This window comes from Gopherus evgoodei, chromosome 7 (assembly GCF_007399415.2).
Source record: "Gopherus evgoodei ecotype Sinaloan lineage chromosome 7, rGopEvg1_v1.p, whole genome shotgun sequence".
Classification (NCBI taxonomy): Eukaryota; Metazoa; Chordata; order Testudines; family Testudinidae; genus Gopherus; species Gopherus evgoodei.
This window is the reverse complement of record NC_044328.1, coordinates 100,541,009-100,565,453: the sequence shown is the minus strand read 5'-3', so window position 1 is coordinate 100,565,453 and position 24,445 is coordinate 100,541,009. Positions and strand designations below refer to the sequence as shown.

General features: G+C 52.8%; 1 protein-coding gene across 1 annotated transcript; it reads right to left on the bottom strand.

The window, feature by feature from the left end:
- Positions 1-398: 398 nt before the first annotated feature.
- Positions 399-20,289, bottom strand: SART1 (spliceosome associated factor 1, recruiter of U4/U6.U5 tri-snRNP). Its single transcript, XM_030568677.1, is given in 21 exon segments — positions 399-877; positions 1,153-1,274; positions 1,850-1,939; positions 2,230-2,365; positions 2,911-3,001; positions 3,666-3,753; positions 3,967-4,077; positions 4,745-4,918; positions 5,400-5,505; positions 5,507-5,528; positions 6,114-6,262; positions 6,367-6,488; positions 7,904-8,110; positions 9,297-9,439; positions 10,565-10,661; positions 12,191-12,268; positions 13,541-13,646; positions 14,530-14,656; positions 16,889-16,944; positions 18,429-18,483; positions 19,800-20,289. Coding segments are annotated over 21 exon segments (2,445 nt in total). The 5' UTR covers positions 20,146-20,289; the 3' UTR covers positions 399-858.
- Between the last annotated feature and the right edge of the window lie 4,156 nt (positions 20,290-24,445).

Genomic DNA, 24,445 nt, shown 5'->3' with positions numbered 1-24,445 from the left:
CCAGCTCTGGCTGTAACAGACCAGCTGGTACGCAGGGGCAGGTTCTGGGCTGCAGGGGGTGGAAGGGTCGAGCTCACTCCTACCCACACTGATCTGTGCAGAGGGAGGATATAGGCCAGCTACCCGTCCATGGCTGCTCCTCCCCCCCACTGCAGTGCTGGTGAGCAGTACAGCACAGTCACCCTGTTTAATAGAACTAGATGCTCTGCAGAGACAGGTCAGGCCTCCCTGGGACTAGGAAGTAGGTCTGGGTAGTACTTGGGAGCCTCAGTCATGAGGCAGGGCTCTGTAGTGCTAGGTGCTATACAAACACAGCAATGGCCAGGCCCTGTCCCCCAGGCTTACAGACCCATCCCCTAGGAACTGGCATCTCCAGACAGGCAAGAACAGGACCCAGCTCCCAGACAGGAATTGGTGCTTTTAATGAGTGATTTGGTTTTACATCAATACAAAAACAAGGTTTTGGTGCCAAGAGTCACAGCTTCTCAACTATATACACAGCCCTGCCCCTGCCTGTGGGGGCAAGGGCAGGTCAGCCTGTTTTGCATCCAAGACAGCAAGAGTTGAAGGGAGAGAGTTTAACAAACTGCATCCCAGCATCTTACTTGGGCACAGGCAAGAGTCCCTTCTGTGGCATAGGGCAGAGTGACACCACCCCAACAGACGCTGAGAGGTGGAAGCCACTAGAGGGAGCACTACCATGGGAGGTCCTCCCCCCTTGACTTCACAACTTGTAGCTACATGGTGAGGGTGGGGCAGGATCGGACTCTCCCCCATCAGAACCCAGGATGCACATGGTCAGACCAGATGGGAACTGACAGGCAGGCAGCATCTGCTTCCAGGATCAGTGCTGGCAGCTCACTTGGTGATGGTGTTTCTGTTGAAGCAAGGAGAGAGGGGATATGAGTGAAGGACCAGAACCCAGGGGATGTTTCCCAGGAGCACTCAGGGCAGGGGTCATCCCTAACAGAGGTTCTGGCTACAAAAGAGCCCGTGCACTCCTATATTAGCCCCACTAGACTTGGGAGAACTATGTCCTATGCCCCCCTTCCGACCACCTGCCTGGGGATTTTAGGCCCCAGACCCTGGCTTCCCAGCACCGGGAGGTTAGACAGACCAAACCCATGATAGGTGGGAGGACAGGGTACTTACGCGTTCATGCTCTTGCCACTGCCACTCAGCACAATGTAAGGTGTTTTCTGGGCCTTCTGCTTCTCCTGCAGCAGCGCCACCGTTCCCAGGGGTGTGTCGCTGGAACTCATCTTCTTCAGCAGCTATGGGGGGGGAGGAAAGCCTGAGTCAGTACAGGCCCCTGCAGACTTTCACCAGCTCAACTGTGAGCCCAAGCTAACAGTCCATCCTATCCCACCTGCACCCAGGGATCTGCACCCAGTGCTGGTTGACAGCCACCAGGGGGGTGTAGGGGCTGTTCCCAGTCCATCACACACACAGCAAAGGAAGAACTCCCCTATTCCAGTTTAATGCCCCCTGCTGTTTAGAGGAGACAGTTAACCTGAAGAGGGATTTGGCAGGACTCCAGGCTTAACCACCTGACTCTAAGGCCAGAGCAGAACTACTGATGACTGTAAACAATCACTTTTCTGGTGCCGAAGCAGCAGCACATCACCCCCTAGTGCCACACTGAGGCACAGTAGCCAGCAATAACCACAATGGGAGAGCATCCCACCCTATGCTGCTCCTGTGTCCTCCAAGGCTGTCCTCAGGTTTCCCATCCATACCTGTCTGCTTGGCCAACAGGATGAAGCTGGACCTGCCCCCACCGCCACCCCTCTTGCAACATCCTGCAGGCTCTGCCCATGGGGAGCTCCAACCATGTCACCCCACTCACCGCCTCCTCATCCAGCTTCTTCATCCTCCTCTCTGTCTTCATCTTCCCGGAACCCTTCCCATGGAAGCGGTGAGAGAGCTGCCGGAAGGCCTGTGGACAGAGCACACAAAGTGGGAGTCAGCACTGTCACACAGCCCCACCCAGAAGCCTGCCACCTGCGCAACACAGCACCAGGGCTGGGAAACCCCCAATACCTTTCCCCATCTGTCTGTAGCAGCAGGGAGAGCAGGGCATCCCCGCCACAGAACTCCCCTTTCACCATCACAGCTCCCAACCAACCCTCCCACCCCCTGAGAAACAGGAGGAGAGAGACATGGCTGCATCAATGCTGCCCCTCCCCTCCCCTAGCTCTGGGCACCCCACATGTCCCTTTCCACTACCTCCTTTGGAGTCAGCTTTCGACCCGTCTCGTCCACATATTCAATCTTGACATCAGGCTTGTAGCCGTCCTTCTCCTTGAAGTCTTGGGTGAAGCCCCGGTACTCCTCCCGCCGGCTGTACTTGTCATCAATGGCCCTGCAAGAGCCCAACCCAGAAGGTTAGTTTAGTGGGGGGTATTCTCCCTGCACAGTCACTGCTGATCCCAGTGTGGTGCTTGGAGGTACTGTCTTGAATGAGATGCCAAACCAGGGCTCTTAGCCCTCTGGCCACTAATGATCCCCTAGCACCCAGGGGCCTTTCAATGGCATGAGACCTGGGCCCAGGTCTACGATAAGGGGGGATGGGTGTTACTGGGGGTGCATGACCAGTGTCCACATCACCCAAACCACCAGCACAACAACTGCCCCCTTGCTGCCAGTCTCCACTGTGAGACCATGGGCATTCTTCTGGGGTTGGGGGAACTAGCCATGGGGCTGGTCACTGACAGCACCTATTCTGGCAACAGACCTTGTTGCACCCACTCCATGCCACTCATGGTGGCAGGTGCTATAGACATGGCTAGCACAGTGGGGCTTTAGCTCATGCAAGAGGCCCAGGCGCCAAGACCCAGAGGTGGCACATCCGATTCCAGCTACTGATGATCTACTCCAGGGCTTTGCCTGCCCCACAAGGCCACTTACATCTTATCCTCGATGCAGTACACAGCTGAGGGCAGCGACTTATTGGGGGCCTTCACCCTGGCCACCTTCTGTACTGTTGTCTCCAGCAGGCCTGCAGTGAGCAGAAGAGGCATGGATCAGGCCCTGCCCAGGGCAGAGTGTGCTCTGGGAAGCTCACCCCCACAAACACTAGCCTCAGAGATCTCAGAACTGCTGGATCACATAGGGAGAAAGGGGCTTTCAGCAGCAGCATGGCCTAGTGGGTAGGGCAGTAGACTGGGATTCAGGACTCCTAGGCTCTGTTCGTAGCTCTGATACACCTTGGGCACATCAGTTCTCCTCTCAGGGGCTCTGTCCCCCTCCCACCCTTTGCTAGGACTGCCTCACTGACTGTTCAGTGCCCAGCATGACGGGAGCTGCAATCTCTGTAGATCCTGCCTTACTACAAATTAAATAAAGACATGCATTTGATGAGATGCATTTGTATTCACCCACAAAAGCTCACGCTCCAAAACATCTGCTAGTCTATAAGGTGCCACAGGATTCTTTGCTGCTTTTACATATCCAGACTAACACGGCGACCCCTCTGATAAATTAAACAAAGTTCACTCCAGTCACTAAATACCCGGGAGGGTTTTCAGAGAGGCACAGAGTTGGGCCCTGTCGTGAACAGGGAGCCAGGACTGGGAGCAGTCATCTGTATGTAGCACAGCAGGCAGGCATGGGAAGCCAGAAGGATTCTGGGACAGGGGGCTCATCCTGAGTTCCCCACTCACCTTTGTTCTGGCAAAGCAAGAGGGCAGCAGCTAGGCCCCGGTTCACTATGGGCTCCTCATCCAGGATGGTGGTGGAGGATGCTGAGAACTGCAAAGGGAGGAGACAGGTTCAGGGCTTTGGACCCATGTTTAACGTTCCCTGCTAGGCCAGCCTTGGGCTCCCCTCCCACAGCTCTGCTAGTGCCCCTCAGTCCGGACTTGCAGCCCCTCAGGGTTCATTGTGTTATACTGGGGGGGCGGCAAGCTATGAATGCACTGACTCCTATCCCCACCCACACACCCCTGCCCAAGTTGTACTCACATCCTGCTGCTGTTTCTCCTCATCTAGGTTGACCGTGCTCCAGCCAATGTTCTCTTCGCCATCGGAGTCTGAGCCGCCATTTCCTGACCTCTCATCATCCCGTTCAAAGTCCTGAAAGCAGAAGAGAGGCCACCCGGGGCATCAGCATGAGGGCACCCCAGCTGGGTGGCTTAGTGGGGCTGAGATCACTGCAGAAAATGTGCCCCAGTGTCCACTGCAGCCCCATGCTCCCAGCTAGAGCCCAGAGCCCAAAACAGAAGCACTTCTGCTGCTGCAGTGCCTCCTCGGAGTGATAGTTTGGTTGCTTCACATGCCCATTTTCCTTTATAGGCCAGACTACAACTCCCAGGATGCTCCATAGCCAAGACTCCATGATGTAGTGCTGTTCTGCACCAGAGGAAAGACCATGGCTAGGATGGAAACTTTAGTCTGTCAGGAAACCCCACCCATAAAGAAAAAATGGGAGCATGAGGCACCTGGACCACAAGTCCCATAAGGCACCATGGCAACATATCTGAATCAACCCCCAGGCCCACTACTATCCAACCTGGACTCTCTCCAAACCCACCCAGCTGTGCTGGTGCCAGTCTCAACCCACAGCCGCTGCTATTGCAGTCCTGGGCTCTTCTCCCCGCCCCACTCTGCCAGTGTCCCATAATTCTGATCCACAGCCCTCTGCTCCTGCTAGTTCTGCTGATGCCCCTCCATCTAGGCCAGGTTTCTTCCAGCCCAGCCCACTCTGAGGGGAAGCGGGGAGGAAATCCCCAGGAAGCCGTACCAATGAGCTCCTCTGGTCCTCACGGTTGCCAGCCAGCCCATAAGTGGGGATCTCGCCCAGTGTGCGGCAGAACTCCGAGGTGGCATTGAAGACTATCGCTCCTTTTCTCTCTAGCTCCTCATCGTCCTCCCGGCTACGGCGTGTCTCCAGTTTCTTGACTATCTCAATGACCTGCTTTGGGAGCAAGAGGGCTGGGTTAGACAGCAGATGGGTGCTAACAAGGCTGGGGGCTCACGTGCTGAACCAAGGATCACTAGGAGCCCCCAGAATCAGGGCAGCCCAAGAAGAGCAGCTAGACCTGCGTTCAGGGGAAGGGTGTGACTAGGCACCACATGCTGTGTTCTGGGGTGGGAGGGTTCAGTCAAGGAGCAGTGGAAGCCAAATGCATCTATCCATAGAACAGGGTGACCCCAGGATCCTCTCCCTGGCTCTGGGAGGAAAGTGGGGTCTAGGGGTTAATGATTCCTGGGTTCCCATCCCAGCTCTGGGAGGGGAGTGGTCTCTAGTGGAGGGCCCACACTAGGAGCCAGGATTCCTGGGCTCTCTGTGATTCCATTCTATTCCATATGGTTATGAGGGTAGCATTCAGACGGCCTCCCAGACCAATATCAAAGCCCCACAGCCTGATTCCTCCCCGTAGGCCAGGCCTCCTCACCTTCTCCCCACTCTCCTTCAGTTGCTGCATCTGCCGGAGTTTACGGCCCTTCTCCAGCTGCTTCTGCAGCTCCTGCTCTGCCTCGTCCTCATCCAGGGCACTGGGATTTGGGAACCTTCTCAGCCTCCTCTGCAGGGAAAGAAACATGGGAGGAGAGAATCAGCAACAGCAACAAGTATCCCAAGGGGCCTTTGCTTCAGGAGGGTGGGGTCCTGGGGGGAGCATGAGATCAGATACTGGAGGCTTCTGGGTAAGAAGCCAGGCTCCCAGCTTTCTAGGTTTTTTGCCACCCCAAGCCCGGCAGTCGGGCAGCCTTCGGCGGCTTGCCTGCAAGAGGTGCCTGGTCCTGCGGACTCGCCGTACCCGCTGCTGATTCTGCAGGACTGGTGGACCTCCCGCAGGCACGCCGCCGAAGGCTGCCTGACTGCCGCCCTCACAGGGACCGGCAGGCCGCCCCCCACGGCATGCTGCCCAGGCACGCACTTGGAGCGCTAGGGCCTGGAGTTGCTGCTGCCCCTGACACACTAACCCAGTGCTTTTCAACTTTTCTGATACCAGGGACTGGCTTTGCTACCTTCCTCAACTGTCAGGGGGATCTCAGGCACCTGTACCGGTCCACAGACTGGTTGTTGAGAAACTCTCCTGTAACCCACTAGATCCCACTCTCCTAGAGTAGGGGAAAGAACCCTGGAGTCCTGACTCCCAGCCCCTCACCATCGCTGCTGATTTCCATGTTCTCTACCCGGGTGTCATCTGACTGGGATGGCAGGTCTGCAGGCTGGTTCACATTTTGTTCCATGTCCCCTTCCTCCTCTTCCTCCTCCTCCTTCTTCCTGTGAGCCCTCCTCCCTCGGCCCCGTAACCTGTGGGGAGAGAGAAATTGGTTAGCACACGAGTCAATCCCTCACAACCCTCTGAGTCTCTCCATCCACAGGACTGGACTCCCATGGCCCCCCTCCCCGATTACCGGGAGCCAAAGTCGCTCTGCTTTGTCTCATTGCCCAGGGGTAACAGATCATCAGCTTTCACTGGCTTCTCCTTCTTTCGCAGCTTCTTCACCCGCCGTTTGGTCTTCTTGAAGGTGATATTCTACAGGGAGAGACCAGACAGGTCAGTGCGGCACAGCCCCTATCCCTCATCCACACAGCAGGGTCCCTTGCCCCTCCTCCAGCATCTGTACCTAGAACCACAAGTGCAGGCGCATGCCCCGCAGCGCCACCCCCTAACACACACATAAGCAACTTGGCAAGGAACTGCCTTTAAAACCACCAGGCCAGGGGGTGGCTAGAGCCCAGCGCTCCCCCCCCAGTCCCCGCCAGGCCACAGGAGTCTGGTCTTGTGAGACGAAGTCAGTATCCAACCCCCCCCCATTGCAAATGTTCTCCATGTATGGGAGACAGCACCATCTTGGGATTGGAGCCAGGACTCTTGGGTTCTATTCCCAGTTCTGCCACTAACCAGTTCCATCTCCTGTATGCCTCACCCCATCTTTTTGTCTAACCAGACTGAGCTCTCTGGGGCAGAGACTGCCTCTCTGTGCATGGGAGAGGGTCCTGACCTCAGTTTGGGGGCTCTGTGCGTTGCCTGGTGCACAGTGGGGTCCTGATCTCAGTCAAGTGCTTTGCAACACCCAGGACACAATCCTCCCCCCAGGTGCTATTGTAAAAGACTAATAGCATTAGACACAGCTTCACAGAGCTTAAAGTTTATCTAGTCTGGGCTTCATACAGCACCAGAGAATTTCATTCCCAGTTCCCAAAAATTAAATCACAAGAATTTAGACTACAACATTTCATCCCTCAGGAACTAATCGTTGTGAACCCCACGCAGAGAGTAGGAGAGACCAAGGGGCTCCCACTGCCAAGGCCCCTGCAGCAGCAGGGAATAGATGAGGTAAGACATGGCCAGATGACGACCCCTGCCCCATGTTGCAGAGGGAGATGAAAACCCCTAACGTCCCTGCCAATCTGACCTTGGTCTAATTCAGGGGTAGGCAACCTATGGCACACGTGTCAAAGGCAGCATGAGAGCTGATTTTCAGTGGCACTCACACTGCTTGGATGCTGGCCATAGGTCCGGGGGGGCTCTGCATTTTAATTTAATTTTAAATAAAGCTTCTTAAACATTTTAAAAACCTTATTTACTTTACATACAACAGTAGTTTAATACAGTTATTATGTATTATAGACTCATAGAAAGAGACCTTCTAAAAAACTTTAAAATGTATTACCGGCACGCAAAACCTTAAATTAGAGTGAATAAATGGAAGACTCGGCACAGCACTTCTGAAAGGTTGCCGATCTCTGGTCTAATTCCTTCCTGATCCCAAATCTGGCCATCAGCTGGACCCTGAGCGTCTGGGCAAAGCCCCTCAGCCTGGCAACTAGAGAGAGGATTCTGTGGACCAAATTAGAACCTGGCTCGCCCCGCATCCCACTACTGCAATAGGGAGCTGGATCCTGGAATAAATGAGGAGCAGGTGCTAGTGTATGAGGACTTCTTACCATCTCCTCTGGGGTGAAGTACTCCGAGGCCAGGTGCAGAACAGGCATGTCTAGGCTCTGGGCCTGGCTGCGCAGACTATCGCGGACCTGCTGCAGCTCCCGCTCCCATGAGCCATCTGCCATGCCGCCCGAGTCCAGCTTGAAGGATTTCTTCTTCTCCCCTTCGATCTCCTCATCATACTTGGACAGGACGTTCTTGTGCTTGTACTGGAGGAGACACAGCACCTGAGCGTCCAGCACAGAGACCCCCACAGCAGCCAACCCTCCAGGGTCAGGCAGCATAAGGCATTCCAGCAGGGACACAAGAGGGGAATCAGAATGCCAGGGTTTGCGGCTCAAGAGCTGCCCATGTCTTCCCTACCACTGCTCATTCTGGCTTCCATTTGATATGCCCTGTCCTCTGCTGGCTGTCCATTTCCTCTAACTCCCTCCCATGCCCCCAATTCAGGTCCTCTGCCTTCCTTGGTCTGGTTAGCTATACCGCCTCCAATCCCACAAGCAACCTACCCCCGCTTAAACAAACCACAACACCTCTCTGCTTTTCATACATTCATAGAGTTTAAGGCTGGAAGGGACCATTTGAGAAGCTACTCTGACTTCCTGTCTATCACAGTTTCATCCAGTTCCCCCTGGATTGAGCCCAACATCTGCTGTTTGGCAAAAGCCTCTCCCAGTAAGGCCTCCAGTCTGGATTTTAAACCATTAAGAGAGCATTATTAAGATTATTCAATGTTTGGAGCATTGCCTGCCACCACTGGGGCCCCCTACCCCCTGATCTCAGCCATGAGGCAGGTCACAGAGCCTGCAGTGGGAGCCCCTACACCCAACTGTTTGGCAAAGAGACTAGTCACAGCACTGACTACAATGCCCTTCCCCCACTCCATGCAGATGCTCCACACCTCTCAGAATCCGGGTTTGAACTGCAATCCCTATGGACAAAGCTAGTCCATAGTCCTGGCCTCCACTGCCAGCCAGGAATTCACCCACTGACTAGGTCTGCACTCGGACTAACTTACCATGAAGGACCTTCCCAGGCAGGCCAGGAAATGCTCTGCACGCTAATGGCATGGCCCTTTAAAGCCACCATACTGTTGTAACCCAAGAACCCTGATGCCCACGGGCCTGGATTGAAGGAGGTTAGAGAACAGTGTTAAGTCACAGTCACCAATCACGGGGCGGTTTGCTAGTAGCTAGATTAAAGGAGGTGGCTTTGGGGATCTAGGTCACCGATGACCACATTTCAAGGCTCTCTTTAGCCCAATGACCCCAGGCACATGGGCACAGACAGACAGACACACACACACACACACTGAGGAACCTGGGCCCATTTTAAACTACAGGAGGAGGCCCAAGAACCAGTGTAGCCTGCCCTTATACCCCGTGCTGCCCTTACAATGGCCATGTCATCCACGCTCTCCTCCTCCTCGTAGGGCCTGTACTCCGGCTTCTTCTTCCGCAGCTCCACGTTCTTCTTAGCTTTCTCCTTGTCCACTATATTGACGTTCACCAGGACATCGTCCTCCTCCTGCAGGACGCCTGGGAGACAAGACACCATCACCACAGGGTTACTGTACAGCCCTGGCTTGGCCCCAGCCACAGCGTTCTCAGTGCTATAGCTAACGACCATGGCCCATCAATCTATCGCCCGCTGTGTTCAAGGGCTTCAACTGGCCAGCAGGAACAAGAGTCTGTAACAACATCACCACTTCCCTCTCCTCTAGCCTTGCAAGGTACATTACGGCTGGCATTTAATCCTGCACTGCGCCGCAGAGAGGCTCCAAAGAGGGAAACTGAGGCCCAACACATCTAAGTGACTTGCCAGAGTTCAATCAATCAGTGGCAGCACCCATGGTAGTCCCCAGGAACTTTAGTGGCTGACCAGGACCCCTTGTGCTAGGAACTGTACAACCAGAGAGCTGCCTGTCAAAGTAACTCCTGACTTTCCTGTCATCCTGCTCTAGCCACTGGGCATCGCTCCCTCCCATTTCTAGTATGATTATGGGAAATTGCAGTGATCCATTAGTGGCTCAGCACCTGCTGTACTGGGGGTAGGAGTAATATGCTGATAAATGCATTCCCCAGCCAAAGGAATTCTCGCACAGTGGATATAATGTCGAGTTTGATGGAGTCCTGCCTTCTGAAACCTATACAAAACATGCCTCTTGCTGCCCAGACTCCAGAATATCCACCATTATCTCCATTCAGTGAGTAGAGGCAGTGCAGCCTAATGGGCAGGGCACTGGATTGTGAGTTGGATATTTGGGTTCTAATCCCTGCCAGGTGACCTTGGCCAAGGCCCTTTCCCGCTCCGTGCCTCACTTTCCCCTCCCACCCTTTGCCTGTTTACACTGTGAGCTCTGAGGCAGGGACTACTTGAGGGCAGGGTTTATGCAGTGCCTCGTATAACTGTATTGGTTGATATCACATCCACCCACCCAATTCTACCAGTACATAATCTGTGTGTAGAATCCACGAGCAATTCCACTAACAGTTCTTTTTTCAGGGATTTGTACAGGCAGGCCAGAAAATAAACTCAGATCTTATAGCAGGGGATCAGGGAGTGGGGAAGGCCCTAGTGGTAGCCATGTCATCCCAATACAGACAGCATGATCATTACCACACTTTCATGCTGAGGGGTGCAAGGGAAGTCCCTTTGGTTACCTTTGTCTTTGAGGGTCAGAATACTGTCTTTCCTTCCTCAAAGGACCGATGGTGTGTTCACTGTCAGGCCCTGCAGATCCCGGGAGCTGTAGTGATCCTGGAGATAGAGGAAGATCCAACAGGAGAGCATCAGGCTGCAGGAAGTCAACTTGAGAGGAGAAGGCACAAATGGTCCCCCCAAGCCAGAAAAACTCAGGCACAACCACCCTTCCCCCGGTGGACAGCAGAGCTGTAGATTATAGAGCCAGAAGAGACCACTGTGATCCTCTCATCTGACCTCCCATAAAAACAGACCATGACAACCCTGAGTTAATTCCAGGCTGAATTAGAGCAGATATGCTAGAAAAACATCCAACTTTGATATAAAATTGCCAGTGATGGAGAATCCACCACAAACCTTGGGAAGTTCTTCCAACAGTTAATTCTCCTCACTGGGAAAAAAATTGCTTATTTCCAGTCTGAATTTGTCTAGCTTCAGCTTCCAGCCATTGGCTCTTGTCAAATCTTTGACAATGGAGGGCTCTTCAACATAGCAGACAAATTTCTGTCCCCTACGTAAGTCCCGATAGACTGGAATCAAACTCCTACTTTCTGTTAATTTTTCTGTTAAGTTAACTAGACTGAGCTCCTGGTGTGTCTCACTCTAAGACAACGTTTCCATCCCTTAATAAAGCTTGTGGCTCTTCTCTGCACCCTCTCTAGTTTATCAATGTCCTTCTGGATCTGTGCACACCAGAACTGCACACAAGATCCAGCAGCCAAGCACTGTATGGTTTCAGCTTTGTACAGAAGCTAGAGAAGCAGATTTCAGATCAGATGCCTGGAATTGGGGGACTTGCAGTTCCTATCCTAGAGCAATGCCAGTCTGCATGGGGAAGCCACTGCTGCAGCACTCACAGCCCAGTTCACTCTAGAGAGTGAATGCAACACTAGTGAAATCGACAGAGTTTGCACTGAGGTAAGGGAGCGACTCTGGCATGGATCAGGGCCATAGCACACGGAGTCCTGGATAGTCTCCAGGAAAGCCATTGTGAAAATGAAGACATCACTACTACTGCATCTTCAATAAGCAAACGTGGCCAGCCCTCCGTCCCAGCATGCTCCAGATGTGTGCGGAGACCCCTTTTCTCTCTGGGGGCCCCAGGGTCCATGCAGCACTCCCCACCCATCAGCCATGCAGGGAGAGAAACTGCAGGGAGAAGCCAACCAGAGACAAACTGGAAGGAGCAGAATCAGCTGACGCTGGGACCATAAGACACTATTTTGTACTGATTTGAAGGAACTTCTCTGCCCTTCACTGACTGGGGTTTGCTGCACCCTGCTCCCTTCTGTCTCTTCACTTCAGACTTGCTCCACAGCTTCCCCTCATACCCTTCCTACCTTGCTTCCTCTCCCAGGAACAGCGATCATCTGTTTGTGGCCATGGCATTGTTCACTCTGCTTCTGCATTCTACCCCTTTCCCCCAGCTGTGTCTGTCCCCACCATTTAGCGTATAAGCTCCTCGGGGCAGGGACTCTGTTTGTACAGGGTCTCGTACAATAAGGCACTGCTTGTGGTTGGTCGCTAGGCACTGCTGAGGCATTTGCACTCTGCCAGGTTGGGGCAGATCTCCAGGTTGGTCTCACCTTCTTCTTCTGCCCAAACTCCTCTTCAACAAGACTGCTGATGCCGAATTCCTGGTCCATCTCTTCAAGGAGTTTGGCCTGAATTTAACAAAATAGAAACAATTCTGACGCTTTTAAAATTAATCGCAGCCACAAAGGGTCTAGTGCAGAGGTCCTCAAAGAGAGGGCACGGCTGGACATGGGCCAGCCCTCACAAGGACGAGGGAACGTCATTCAGCCCCTCCCCACTGTGCTCCAGTCCCGCCCCCGCTGCATTCCCGGCTCTCATCCCCAGCCTCAGCTCAGCTCTGATCCCACGACAGCCCCCAGCCTCAGCCATGGCTCAGTTCCCAGGGCCGAGGCTGGGGGCAAGGCCAGGAGTGGAGCCGCACATGGCCACAGGCCCAGCTGCCGGCCCCCACAACAGCCCAGCTGCGGCTCCGCTCCCACCCCCAGCTCAGTCCTATTCCTGGCCCCACACCCACCCCCAGCCTTGGCTCCCTTACCCGTCTGCCCCCCGACCCGTGACCCTGCTCCCAGCCCCAGCAGGGTATGACCCTCAAAAGTTTGGGGACTGCTAGTCTAGTGCCAAAAGTTGGGGGGAGGGCTGGGAGCCAGGATATATACATTCCTTCCCCAGTACTAAGAGGGTGTAGAGTCTAGCGGTTAGAGCTGGGGGCAGGACATTAGGACTCCTGGTTTCTATTACCCACTGAGCATGGTCTAGTGGTCAGAACAGAGGCATGTGTGCGGGAGAGAACCAGAACTCCTGGCCCAAACTTGCCATTTAATCCATTTGTACCCGTATCACTTTCTCTATGTCTGGTTCCTTGATATTGGTTGGGGACCTGCACAGTGCCTGGCATGATGCTGCCCTCCTGGCTGGTGTCTGTAGGCACTACCACAATACACCTAAACAACACAAGGGCTAAGTCTGGCTGCTGTCTACAACTTCCAACCTCTGTAGCAAGCTCATAGCTCACTAGGAGCTGGCTAAGATGAAGGGTATTACTTCCAAAGCACACAGCAAGCCATCAGCACAGGCCCAGTCCAACACAACACCCCCTTGGCATGCAGTCCCAGGCCAGCAAATGTCTGCTCTCGCATCAGCCAGCCCAGAATACCAGCCACCATGCAACACTCTGCACATGCGGCGAATTACAGCCTCAGGTTCTTATTGCAGAGGCAACCAGAGAGCTGGCACAGCTAAGAGCAGGGCAGATGGCACCAGCTGCTGGGATAAGGATGGGACATGCTCTACTACTGGACTGAAGACAAGGGCAGCTGGGTACATGTCACACATGGTGCTAGTGTTCCCAATGAGGCACCCATGCAGCCCAGATGCTCTGGAGAGTCCAGGACTATACTAACCCTCTTCTCAGCCAGCTCCTTCTCAACCTGCAGCTTCCGGCTCCTCTCGATCCAGGCAGCTGTGTCATCCAGCCAGGGGTCATCCTCTCCCAGAGACTTGATTTTCCTGAAAGGCGGGAGGAAACAGAGGCAGAAGCTAGCAGGAAAGAAGGCTATTCTGCCTTGGAGAGCTCCCCACCACCACCTCCTCCTCCCTGGAGCCCTTTGGATACTTGAAATGAACAGAAGCTCAAATTCTTGTGTCTGCCCCGTGGGAGACCTGGGTTCAAATTCTGGTCAATGCAGAGCCATGTTTTAGAGAGGGATGGAAGAGGGAGAGAACAGAAGGATGATTCAGTTGTCAGGGTACTTGCCCAGGACTTGGGAGACCCAAGTTCCTTTCCCAACTCTATCAGACTTCTTGCCTGACCTTAAGTCAGTCACTAAAGCTACCCAGTGACTCAGTTACCCCATTCCAGAACTGACTGTATTAACTACACCGAATACTCTTCTTCTCCACTGAAACATTCCAATTCCTCTTGGAACCCAGCTAAATTCTCAACCTTAGTATCCTGTGTCAATGAGTTCAGCAGGCTACTTCTGGCCAGAAGGGCCCAGATCTGACCACAGTATAACACAGGCCATAGGACTGCCCTGAAGTAGTTCCTAGTTAAACTAGAGCAGATCTCTTAGAAAAATACCTAATCTTGATTTAAACACGGCCAGTGAAGAGAACCCACCAGAGCCCTTGGTCAGTTGTACCAAGGGTTAATTAGCTTCACTAGTAAAAATGTGTGCCTTACTCAAGGACACATCTAAAGTGGTCGTTAGCCCAGGCTGTTAGATCCAGACATCCCAGGTTCAACTCCTGTTGCCAAACAGTTACATCCTTATATTTGTATAAAGCTTGGGGTCAGAGCAAGGGGCAGTGGGTGCAGACACTGCATCACACTCCAAAGTAATGGGGCCAAGCACGGACAAAGCAAGCGGGGGGGGGGGGGTGTTTTTACCCTAATTTCTGGTTGAGAAGCCGCTTCTCCTTAGCAGCTGCTAGCTTCTCCCGGATCTCCTCCCTCTGCTTCAGCACAATGGGGTTGATCACCTCAGCTGCCACAGGGTCCTCCTTACTGCCCACTTCTGCAGAAGAAAACACATAAGACAGAGGAGCTGCAGCAGAAGGAGCCAGACAAGTACCGTATATACTCGTTCATAAGCCAAATATTTCTGGTAAAAAAGTGACGCATCAAAGAGCAGGGGTCGGCTTATAAACGGGTCTACACCAAAATTTGATGATTTTAAAAACTTTATGGAATAATTGAATTTAATATCTAATACATTGCAATTTTGTTTACCTGGAACGTCTGCAGGGATGGAGCCCCTCAGCTCCCTGTGGACACAGTTCGCAACTCCCATTGGCTGGGAATGACGAACTGCAGCCAGAGGGAGCTGAGGGGCTCCATGCCTGCAGACGCTTCAAGTAAACAAAACGTCCTGACCCGCCAGCGGCTTTCCCTGACGGCCAGGACCCAAAGTTGGCCAACCCCTGAAATAGAGGGTCGGCTTATGCAAGGGTCATACAGTTTTTGCTATTTTTACCTAACCATCTTAGGGGGTGGGGAGTCGGCTTATAAACAAAAAGGCTAATGAACGAGTATATACGGGTATGTTACTGCTCCCCTCGCCACTTGCATTCCTCCTATTAGTGCTTGGCTGGAGAACAGACTAGCACAGGAATCAACTGAGTGCCTTGATCAGCTGGGAGAGGGCATGGGGGGAGTCTTACCACATCTGATCATGGAATGGGCCTGATATCTCTTCCCCTTGGCCAGAGCCAGAGCCCTGCTCCCTGTGGAGGGAGCAGCAGTGAGAACAGGCAGACGTCGGGTTCAGGGGAGGAAGGAGACCCACCACGCTCTAAAGGGTTGCTCAGCAGGGAGTCAGCATGTTTGGCCCAGGACAGTCCATATGCAGACACTGGGTGGTGACGCTACACAGCACAGCTTAGGCGTCAGAGAGGCCAGGAGAACCACAGGGTCTGTCTGTGTCCAGCCGCCTTGATAAACACCACCATCAAGACCTGATCTTCTCTACCAGAAAGGGGCACTATAACCACTGAGACCTCGCAGACCCTCCAGTTCTGCTTGCCCTGCCAGCACACCTAGTGCAGAAATGCATGCTGGGATGGAGTCCCCAGGGCCCTCAGCTGGCAGAGAGCAGAATTTTCAGAACTGCTACTACGGGCTTCCATAGGGGTTTGCCAGGCCAACACTGAGTGCTCTTGAACAACCCACCCAGAGCATCTTGCTGCCTGGATGAAGAGGAGAATTCAGATGGAAGCTGGGGAGAGTTCCAGCCAGACCTCATCTTGAAGAACAGACCCGAGTTCGAGTCCCTGCTGTGTCACAGACTCCTTGCGTGACCTCAGGCAAGTCACTCAGACCACGTCTACACTACAGACTTCTGTCAGCCAGGGGTCAGATTAGGTACGACTTGTGACTGACAAGAGCTGTGTAAGCAACCGCCTCTTGTGAAGGTGTAGCTATACAGACAAATCTGCACTTTGAGATGTTTCGTTTTGGGGAGATAGGGTTACTAGACCAGAGCAATGCCAGTACTACTCAAGTCACATGCTTCATCGGCACAGCATACTGATATTTTTATGGTGTATAGCGCTCCTAGCACAGACATGGCCTCTGTCTTTCCTTTCTTCATCTGTACAACAGGGTATTAGCATTGTCTACCTCTCCAGGGAGCTGTGTGGATAAATACATTAGAGGCTGATGGGCTCAAATGCTACAGAGATAGGGGCCAGGTACACACAAAAACAGCATTATTTGTGCAGCGCCCAGCACAACGGGGTCTTGGTCCATGACTGGGGCTTCTTGGGTGCTACTGCAACACAAAGAGCCTAAGAGAAAAATACTTAATGGGTTCAGAAAGTTCAAGGCCAGGAGGGACCATTAGTCATCTAGCCTGGCCTCCTGTAAGGCACATGTCAGAGAATTTCAGCCGAATACCCCTATATTGAACCCTATAACTTGTCACACCAAAACACTGCAGTCCTCAGGAGACACTTATGTGCCCCATGCAGGGAACAGGAGAGACTTGGGCGACCCCAAAACCCACGGGCCCTGCAATGGCAGGGAACTGATGAGAGATGAGGCGTGGGACACAGGAACAAGGACCCTCCAGCAAAGACCCCCACTGCAATACATCAAAGAGGGGGAACACTATGATGGCAAAATACCAGAGACCCCACATTTTTGTACCATTCCTACAAAGGGATGTTAAAGCCTTAAGTACAAAGTGGTTTGGAACCAAACACAAGATTTGGGTTTTTGTTTTAACTAACGTGAAAGCCAAACTTACCCTTTTTGATGGCATTGACTTCCAAAGGCTTCAGCCCAAGTTTAGCTCGGAGTTTACTGAAGATAGAAAGAAACATGGGGTTAAGTGGCATAACCATCAGAAATACACAGCCTACAAGAGCAGGACTCATTTAGAGCACAGAGGAAAGATTCTCTAGTGGTTCAGGCATTAGTGTAGGACTCAGAACACCTGGATTCAATTCCATCCCTGTCCTGTGTGACATTGAACAAGTCAGTTGCTCTGTGCCTCAGTTTTCCAATCTGTAAAATCATAGAATATCAGGGTTGGAAGGGACCTCAGGAGGTCATCTAGTCCAACCTCCTGTTCAAAGCAGGACCCAATCCCCAGACAGATTTTTACCCCAGTTCCCTAAATGGCCCCCTCAGGTATTGAACTCACAACCCTGAGTTTAGCAGGCCAATGCTCAAACCACTGAGCTATCCCGCCCCTCCATGGGGATAACAGTACTTGATCACCTCATAGTGGAGTTGTGAGTACAGATACATCAATGATTAGGAAACTACAGGAATTGAGGGAGGCAGATATGTACCAAAGCTTCGTTCTATGTTTGCACAGTGCCTAGCACAATCCAGTCCTGTTTCCTGACTGTGGTTCCTGGGCACTACAGGAACACAAGTGATAAAATCCAAAGCAGCTATGCCTCAGCCAAGTTCTCATTAGTAGAAATTAGGCAGACAAATCCCTTATGCCTCCCCTGGGGACTGCACCTTGACAGTGGGAAAGCTTGTGCATCCAGTGACCCTGAGAGCTCTGCTGGCAGCTCCTGCCAAGGCAACCCAAGATCTCTTAAGTTCCTAGTCCAGTGCTCTGCCCACTTGACCATGCTGCCTTCCCTCATAAAAAAGATTACAGAAACAACAAGGTAAACAGTCCTGCAAATAGCACAACAGATAGGATTGCGGAGTCTTATTCATGCCCTAAGCCAGGGGTCCCCAACGTGGTGCCACGGGTGCCATACCGCCCATTGGGGCATCTATGTGCGTCCACCTACTGGCTGCCACACAAGCAGCTGCCAAAATGCCTCCAAGAAGTGGCAACATCAAGAAGCGATTTTCGGGGGCCATGCCTTTTAATGACACTGCTTGTCAGCAGCATTTCGGCGGCAACGCTTCTTGGCCTTGCCGCTTCTCGGCGGCTGCTTGTCCGTCGACTGCGCTCCACGAAAAGATTGGTGACCACTGCCCTAAACAGTGTCTGATGGACTGCAAAGATTTCTGATTCAGAGTCATCTTTGTGCATCTCAGACCAACTCCCCATTCATTTCTTTCCAGATCCCCAGAAGAGCCAGAGGGTTCTCAGTGCCAACTAATTCGAGAAATAAATTACAAACCCCACAGTTCCCACACACACAATTAAAGCCACTTACTCTTTCTGTGTCACAGTTTCCCCACCTGTAAACCAGGGATAAAAATGTCGTCCAACCTCAGAGGGTGGAATAAATGCATTTGGTGCTCGGACACAATGGGAAGTGGTGGGGAGGGAGGGCACGTAATTACATTAGATATTACATCTCACTTACTTGGTCTCTTCAATGCTGAGAGAAGCATCCCCTGAGCTGGCCTTTGAGCTGGCAGCTGTTTAGAGATAGGTCAGGGAGATGTTTGTAAACAAGACAAAAGCAACAGAGTCCTTGTTTTCACAGTTTTTTTAGCCAGAAGGGTCCATTCTGATTAACTGGTTTGATTTCCTGCTTAGCACATGCCAGAGACCACCAGCCAGCTAAGATATGCTTTTTATAATGAACAGTGCTGTGAATACACAAACCCCTTACAGGGACCTGAAAATTTAGCTTGGTTCCTTTGGCCTTGCCCATCAGCTGGAATAAAGATCCCACGGATGGAGCCAAGATAGTTATTCTGTTGACGAGAGAGAACAGATTCCAGCTTGCACTACTGTAGAGTGTCAGTGAGGTCAATGGCTAGACCATGTCATGACAGAATATGGTACCATAAAACAGGATGCACTAGATAGTTGCAGCCAGGAAGTGACTCTATGCAAATCACAGGCCACACCAGTTATTGTATAAAGTTATACATTAAGACACCTTTTCAGGGTACTTTATATATAGATGTCTCATGAACAACAAAGAAAGCCCCTTCACAACAGGTCTTTCCTGGCCGCATCTGCTCCAAAAAGCCTTTCATAACCCCTTTATGAGCAATTACAAGCACATGCATGCTGCTCCCCAGGATGGGCCATGAGCTTACTTCCTTGCTTTACTCTGATCTCAAACTCCCCTTCTCCATCAAACTCCCCCACAGCCCCCAATAAGTCAGCAAGTCATACCTTCCCTCATGCCCCCGCCTCCTCAATGAGAGCACTTGCAGCTTCCTCTTCCTCCAACCCATGAGACATGTCACATCCCCCTCACTCATCAGAGATTAACACTCCTCATCTCTGGCCCCTAACAAATTCATGCCCTCTGACCTCCAAAGTTAATGACCCAGTGCCAGAACACAGGACTCAAATGCTCTCTGATCCCTCACGTAGCCCATTCCCAACACGTGGCTCCCATAACTTCTCCCCTAGCAGCCAGTCCCCCCATAAACCTTCATAGCCAACCCAACCCCCCATAGCCAGCTCTAAACCTCTAAAGACCCCTGCCACCCCAAAGCACCGCTCACCAAGGCTAATGAGCTATGGGAATGGACAGTTTATTAGCCACATCATTCCTTCCCCCTCCCCGACCCCATGGCTCCTCTCTCCAAATCTCAGCCAAATCCTATTCTGAGCTATACCCCTCCTGCACCCACAGGGCACCGCCTATTCCTTTCCCTCCAACCTCCTCAGCCCTTCCACTCTTAGCCACCAGTGACTCCCCAATCCCCTCCCCCTCCGACCCTCACCTCTACCCTTTAGGCCCCTTCCCCGAAACCCTCTGGGCTCTGACCTGCCTCGTATCCATCGTCGCGCTTCTCCCGCTTGATCCGCCTGGTCCCCTCGGCCTCCTGGGCGCCTCTGTCCCCAGCCCGGCCATGACTGCCCCGGGCCGCCGCGGCCGCCTCCTCTCCCCCACTCCTCCGGCTGCTCCTCTCCCCGCGGCTCCGGCTGCGCTTCCCTCGCCGCTCGCCGGACCCGCCGCTCCGGTGCTTGTGCTTCTTGTGCTCCCGGTGCCGGGAGGAGGAAGAGGGGGCGGTAGGCGGCGGCGGCGGCGGCTGCAGCTGTTGCTGCTGCTCCTCGGAGCCCCCAGGGCTCCCGGTCTCCCCCCGCTCCCGGTGCTTCTTCGAAGAGCCCATGGAGACGCGCAAAATGGCACCGGAGCAACACGAAACTTCCGGGGTTGGCGGTACTGTGCTTCCGGGTCATTATACGCTCGTTCGAGTTCATCCCGCACTACTGCCGGATAATTTATACGCCATTTCCTGTTTCTCTACATGCTACTTCTGGTTTGTTATGTTACTTCCCTTTCCCAATCTTCGAAATCCGAGTTGCTCGCGCATCACTTCCTGTTTACAAGGCTACTACTTCCGGGTCGCCTCGTACACTTCCTGTTTGTCTGAAGCTGCTGCGCCTACTCGCGATTTGCCCCTAGCTTGGGGAATGGGCCATTACGATTGGAGCGGGAGGCGGCGGCGGCATATTTCTTACCAGGGGAGCCGCGTGACAGGGGCTGTGGCGCAGAGCTGCCATTTGCAGGCACTGTGGGTCAACGCGTGGAAGATTTAAAACAATGAGCCATAAAACAAAGGCTTTCGGGGGGGCGGGCACCGCCAGAGGTTGTACACAGCCAGAGCGAGGACGCTTGGGCCGCGGTGCCCCATCGAGCCCAGGCTCAACCGTCTTATGGTTTCTAGTGGTTCTGTGAGCTGCTTCAGACGAGCCTTTAGACCCTGTACAGTTGGCTACTTACTGTGTTGTTTAGCAAGCCCAGCAAGTCCAAACCAAGCTATGACAATGAAGCAACATGCATCTGGGGGGATAGCTCAGTGGTTTGAGCATTGGCCTGCTAAACCCAGGATTGTGAGCTCAATCCTTGAGGGGGCTGTTTAGGGATTGGTCCTGCTTTGAGCAGGGGGATTGGACTAGATGAGCTGTTGGAGGTCCATTCCCACCTTAATTATTCTAATGCCATTGTAAGGAGAGAATTTAACCTGGCTTAGGAAGACCCCTTCTTGTTTATAGAAGGGAAAGAGTCTAGACCTAGAGTAGTTGTATGCAGCACTGCAGCCGTATGGAAAAAGTTTGATTTTCAGTGGCATTTTACATGAACCTACTGTGATGGGACAAGGCCAGATGGCTACAGTAAAGTACTGAGAAACAGGTATTGTTAGCCCCAGGCTAAACAAATCCCTAGGACCCTGGTAACCAAATGGCAGTTGCTCCAGGTTAATCAAGGCACCTGGGGCCAATTAAGATCTTTCTAGAAGGCAGTAGAGATAGCTACTTTAATTAGAACACCTGCAGCCAATCAAGGCAGGCTAATCAGGGCACCTGGGTTTAAAAAGGAACTCACTCCAGTCAGGCAGGGAGGAGCCAGAGGAGAAGGAGCATGTGTGAGGAGCTGGGAGCAAGAAGCTAAGAGTGAGAGAGTGTACTGCTGCAGGACTGAGGAGGACAAGCGTTATCAGACACCAGGAGTAAGTCCTGTGGTGAGGATAAAGAAGGTGTTTGGAGGAGGCCATGGGGAAGTAACCCAGGGAGTTGTAGCTGTCATGCAGCTATTACAGGAGGCACTATAGACAGCTGCGATCCACAGGGCCCTGGGCTGGAACCCGGAGTAGAGGGCGGGCCTAGGTTCCCCCCAAACCTCCCAACTCCTGATCAGACACAGGAGGAGCTGACCCAGACTGTGGGTTCCACAAGAGGGGAAGATCACTGAGGAGAACAAATCCGCCAATAAGCGCAGGACCCACCAAGGTAGAGGAGGAACTTTGTCACAACTGGTGTAAGGGGTGTGATCTTTGGTGTGCACAGCGCGGCGGGAAAAAAAAAGGGAGGGTGATTAAAAAAAAAAGAGGTTGGTTTGTTTTTTGTTTGTTTTTTTTCCCACCACAATGGATGACGTAGTGCAGGCACTGATACAAGGCACAGCAGGAGGCTACCCGTGTCCAGGCAGCCGCCCAACAGGAGGCAGTGTGGCTGCAGCAAGAAACTAATAGCCTGCTGATGGACCAGGCTTCTCAAGACCAAGCTATGTTGCGGGAACTGGTAAACCAGGTAAAGACCCTTACAGAGCTGAACCGTGGCCATGATGGGACGCGGCTCATACGGGCCAGCCATTGGCTGCAGAAGATGACGTGAGAGGATGATGTAGAGGCATACCTTCTGGCCTTTGAGAGGACAGCCCTATGGGAGGCCTGGCCTAGAGATCAGTGGTCTGGCATCCTTGCCCCATTCCTGTGTGGGGAGGCCCAGAAGGCCTACCATGATCTGCCTGAAGGGGCTGCAGCAGACTACCCCCAGCTGAAAGCAGAGATCCTGGCCAGATCTGGGGTAACGACTGCAGTGCGGGCCCAGCGGTATCACGAGTGGAGGTACCAGGAAGACAAAACCCCACGGTCCCAACTGTATGACCTCATCCATCTTGCATGAAAGTGGTTGCAAACAGAGTCCCAGAGTCCAGAAGAGATACTAGAGGTTCTGGTCATCGACCGGTACAAGAGGGCACTGCCACCAGATCTCCACAAATGGGTAGGCCAGAACAATCCGTCTACCTATGATGAGATGATCACGCTGGTAGAAAGATGCATGACAGTCAGGGAATTGACCCGACTACCTAAGGAAAGCCCCTTTTGTAGCAAACACCCAACCCCAGCCCTGGAAGGTGGGACAGCCAAACCCCTGGGGAGTCCTAGGTGGAGGAAGAGGGGGGCCAAAAACCAGCGGAGACCCCAGAAGGAAGGGATTGGCCTGAGTGGGGGAAACCCTGAGACTAAAGCCCCTAACCCACATGATAGGGGAATGATTAGAAACAATTATAGATGTTATGCATGTGAGGAGTGGGGACACATAGCAGCACAGTGTCCCAGCACCGAGGAGCCTATGCAATGCAACTTGGGGGATTGGCAAGTCCCATGCTCCATTATCCACCTTGCGGGCGTCGCATTAGCCCCGCATAACTACACCTGGCCGGTGAAGATAAATGGAGTAGAGACTACAGCGCTTGTGGACTCAGGGAGTGCTATCACCCTTATATCAGGTAAGCTGGTAAAAAGTAGCCAGCTGCTACAAGCCAAACACGTAGCAGTGACATGCGTGCATGGGGCCGTGAGTCATTACCCCACCATCCTAGTGGAGATAGAGGTTTAGGGGAACCCCATTGAGGTGACAGTGGGCGTAGTTCCTAAACTCCCATATCCTGTAGTCATTGGGAAGGACTATCCAGGGTTTGATAATTTACTCCCCCCCAGAGAGGCTGGAGGGAGATGGGGAACCTGTTGGCAGCGACTCATCGTTGGGGGAATGTCAACCCCCAATGTTTTCAGTTTTCTCAGGATCTATTCTCAGCCCCCAAAAGGCCCAGAAGACAAAAAAAAGAAAGGAAGGCTGTGAAGGCCTTGGGAACCCGGATCCTGACCCAGGGCCAGAAGACTGTGCTAGTAAGCAGATGGACACAAGCAGCCATCAGAGAAACTACCAACACGGAAGGGGAGCCGGAGGCTGGCCCCAGCCATGATGGTGATGAGCCGTTGGAAGAAACAGAAGCTGGCCCCTGGGAGCTCAGGCAGGTTAGTCCTGGGAGAGAGACTTTCGGGAGGGACCAGGCAGAGGACCCTAGATATGATAATGTCAGGAAAGAAGTGGCTGAGATAGATGGGACACCAGTGGAGGGGAAGGTCCGGGGTCCAGGACTCTACTTTATAGTGAAGAAATATCTCCTGTACTGTGTGGTGCAAATGCAGTAGCAGGAGATACATTCAACTTCTGGTGCCACAAAACATCAAAAAGCCATATTGAGCCTCGCCCACAGTCACCTGTTTGGAGTAAAGAAAACCCAGGACAGGATCCTGCAGAGGTTCTTCTGGCCAGGAGTACATGAAGATGTCAGGCGATACTGCACCTCTTGTCCAGAGTGTCAGCTACATAGCCCTCGCCCACACTTGCGGGCCCCTTAGATACCTCTTCCAATAATAGAGGTAGCATTTGAACACATAGCCATGGATCTGATTGGGCCCCTAGAGTAGACAGCTCGGGGCCACAACTTGTTCTGGTTGTACTAGACTATGCAACCCGGTACCCAGAAGCTGTTCCCCTACACAACACAGCCTCCAAGACAATAGCTAAGGAGCTACTACAGATCTTTTCCCAGTTTGGGCTACCCAAGGAGATACTGACTGATCAAGGGACACCTTTCATGTCCAAGTTGATGAAAGATCTCTGTTCATTGCTCCATGTACAAGCCCTACGGACCTCTGTATACCACCCACAAACAGACGGCCTTGTGGAAAGGTTCAATAGGACCCTCAAGGCCATGATCAGGAAAAGTGGTGAGCCAGGATGGGAAAGACTGGGATACCCTATTGTCTTACCTCATGTTTGCCATCCGGGGAAGTCCCACAAGCTTCCACAGGTTTCTCCTCCATTTGAACTACTATA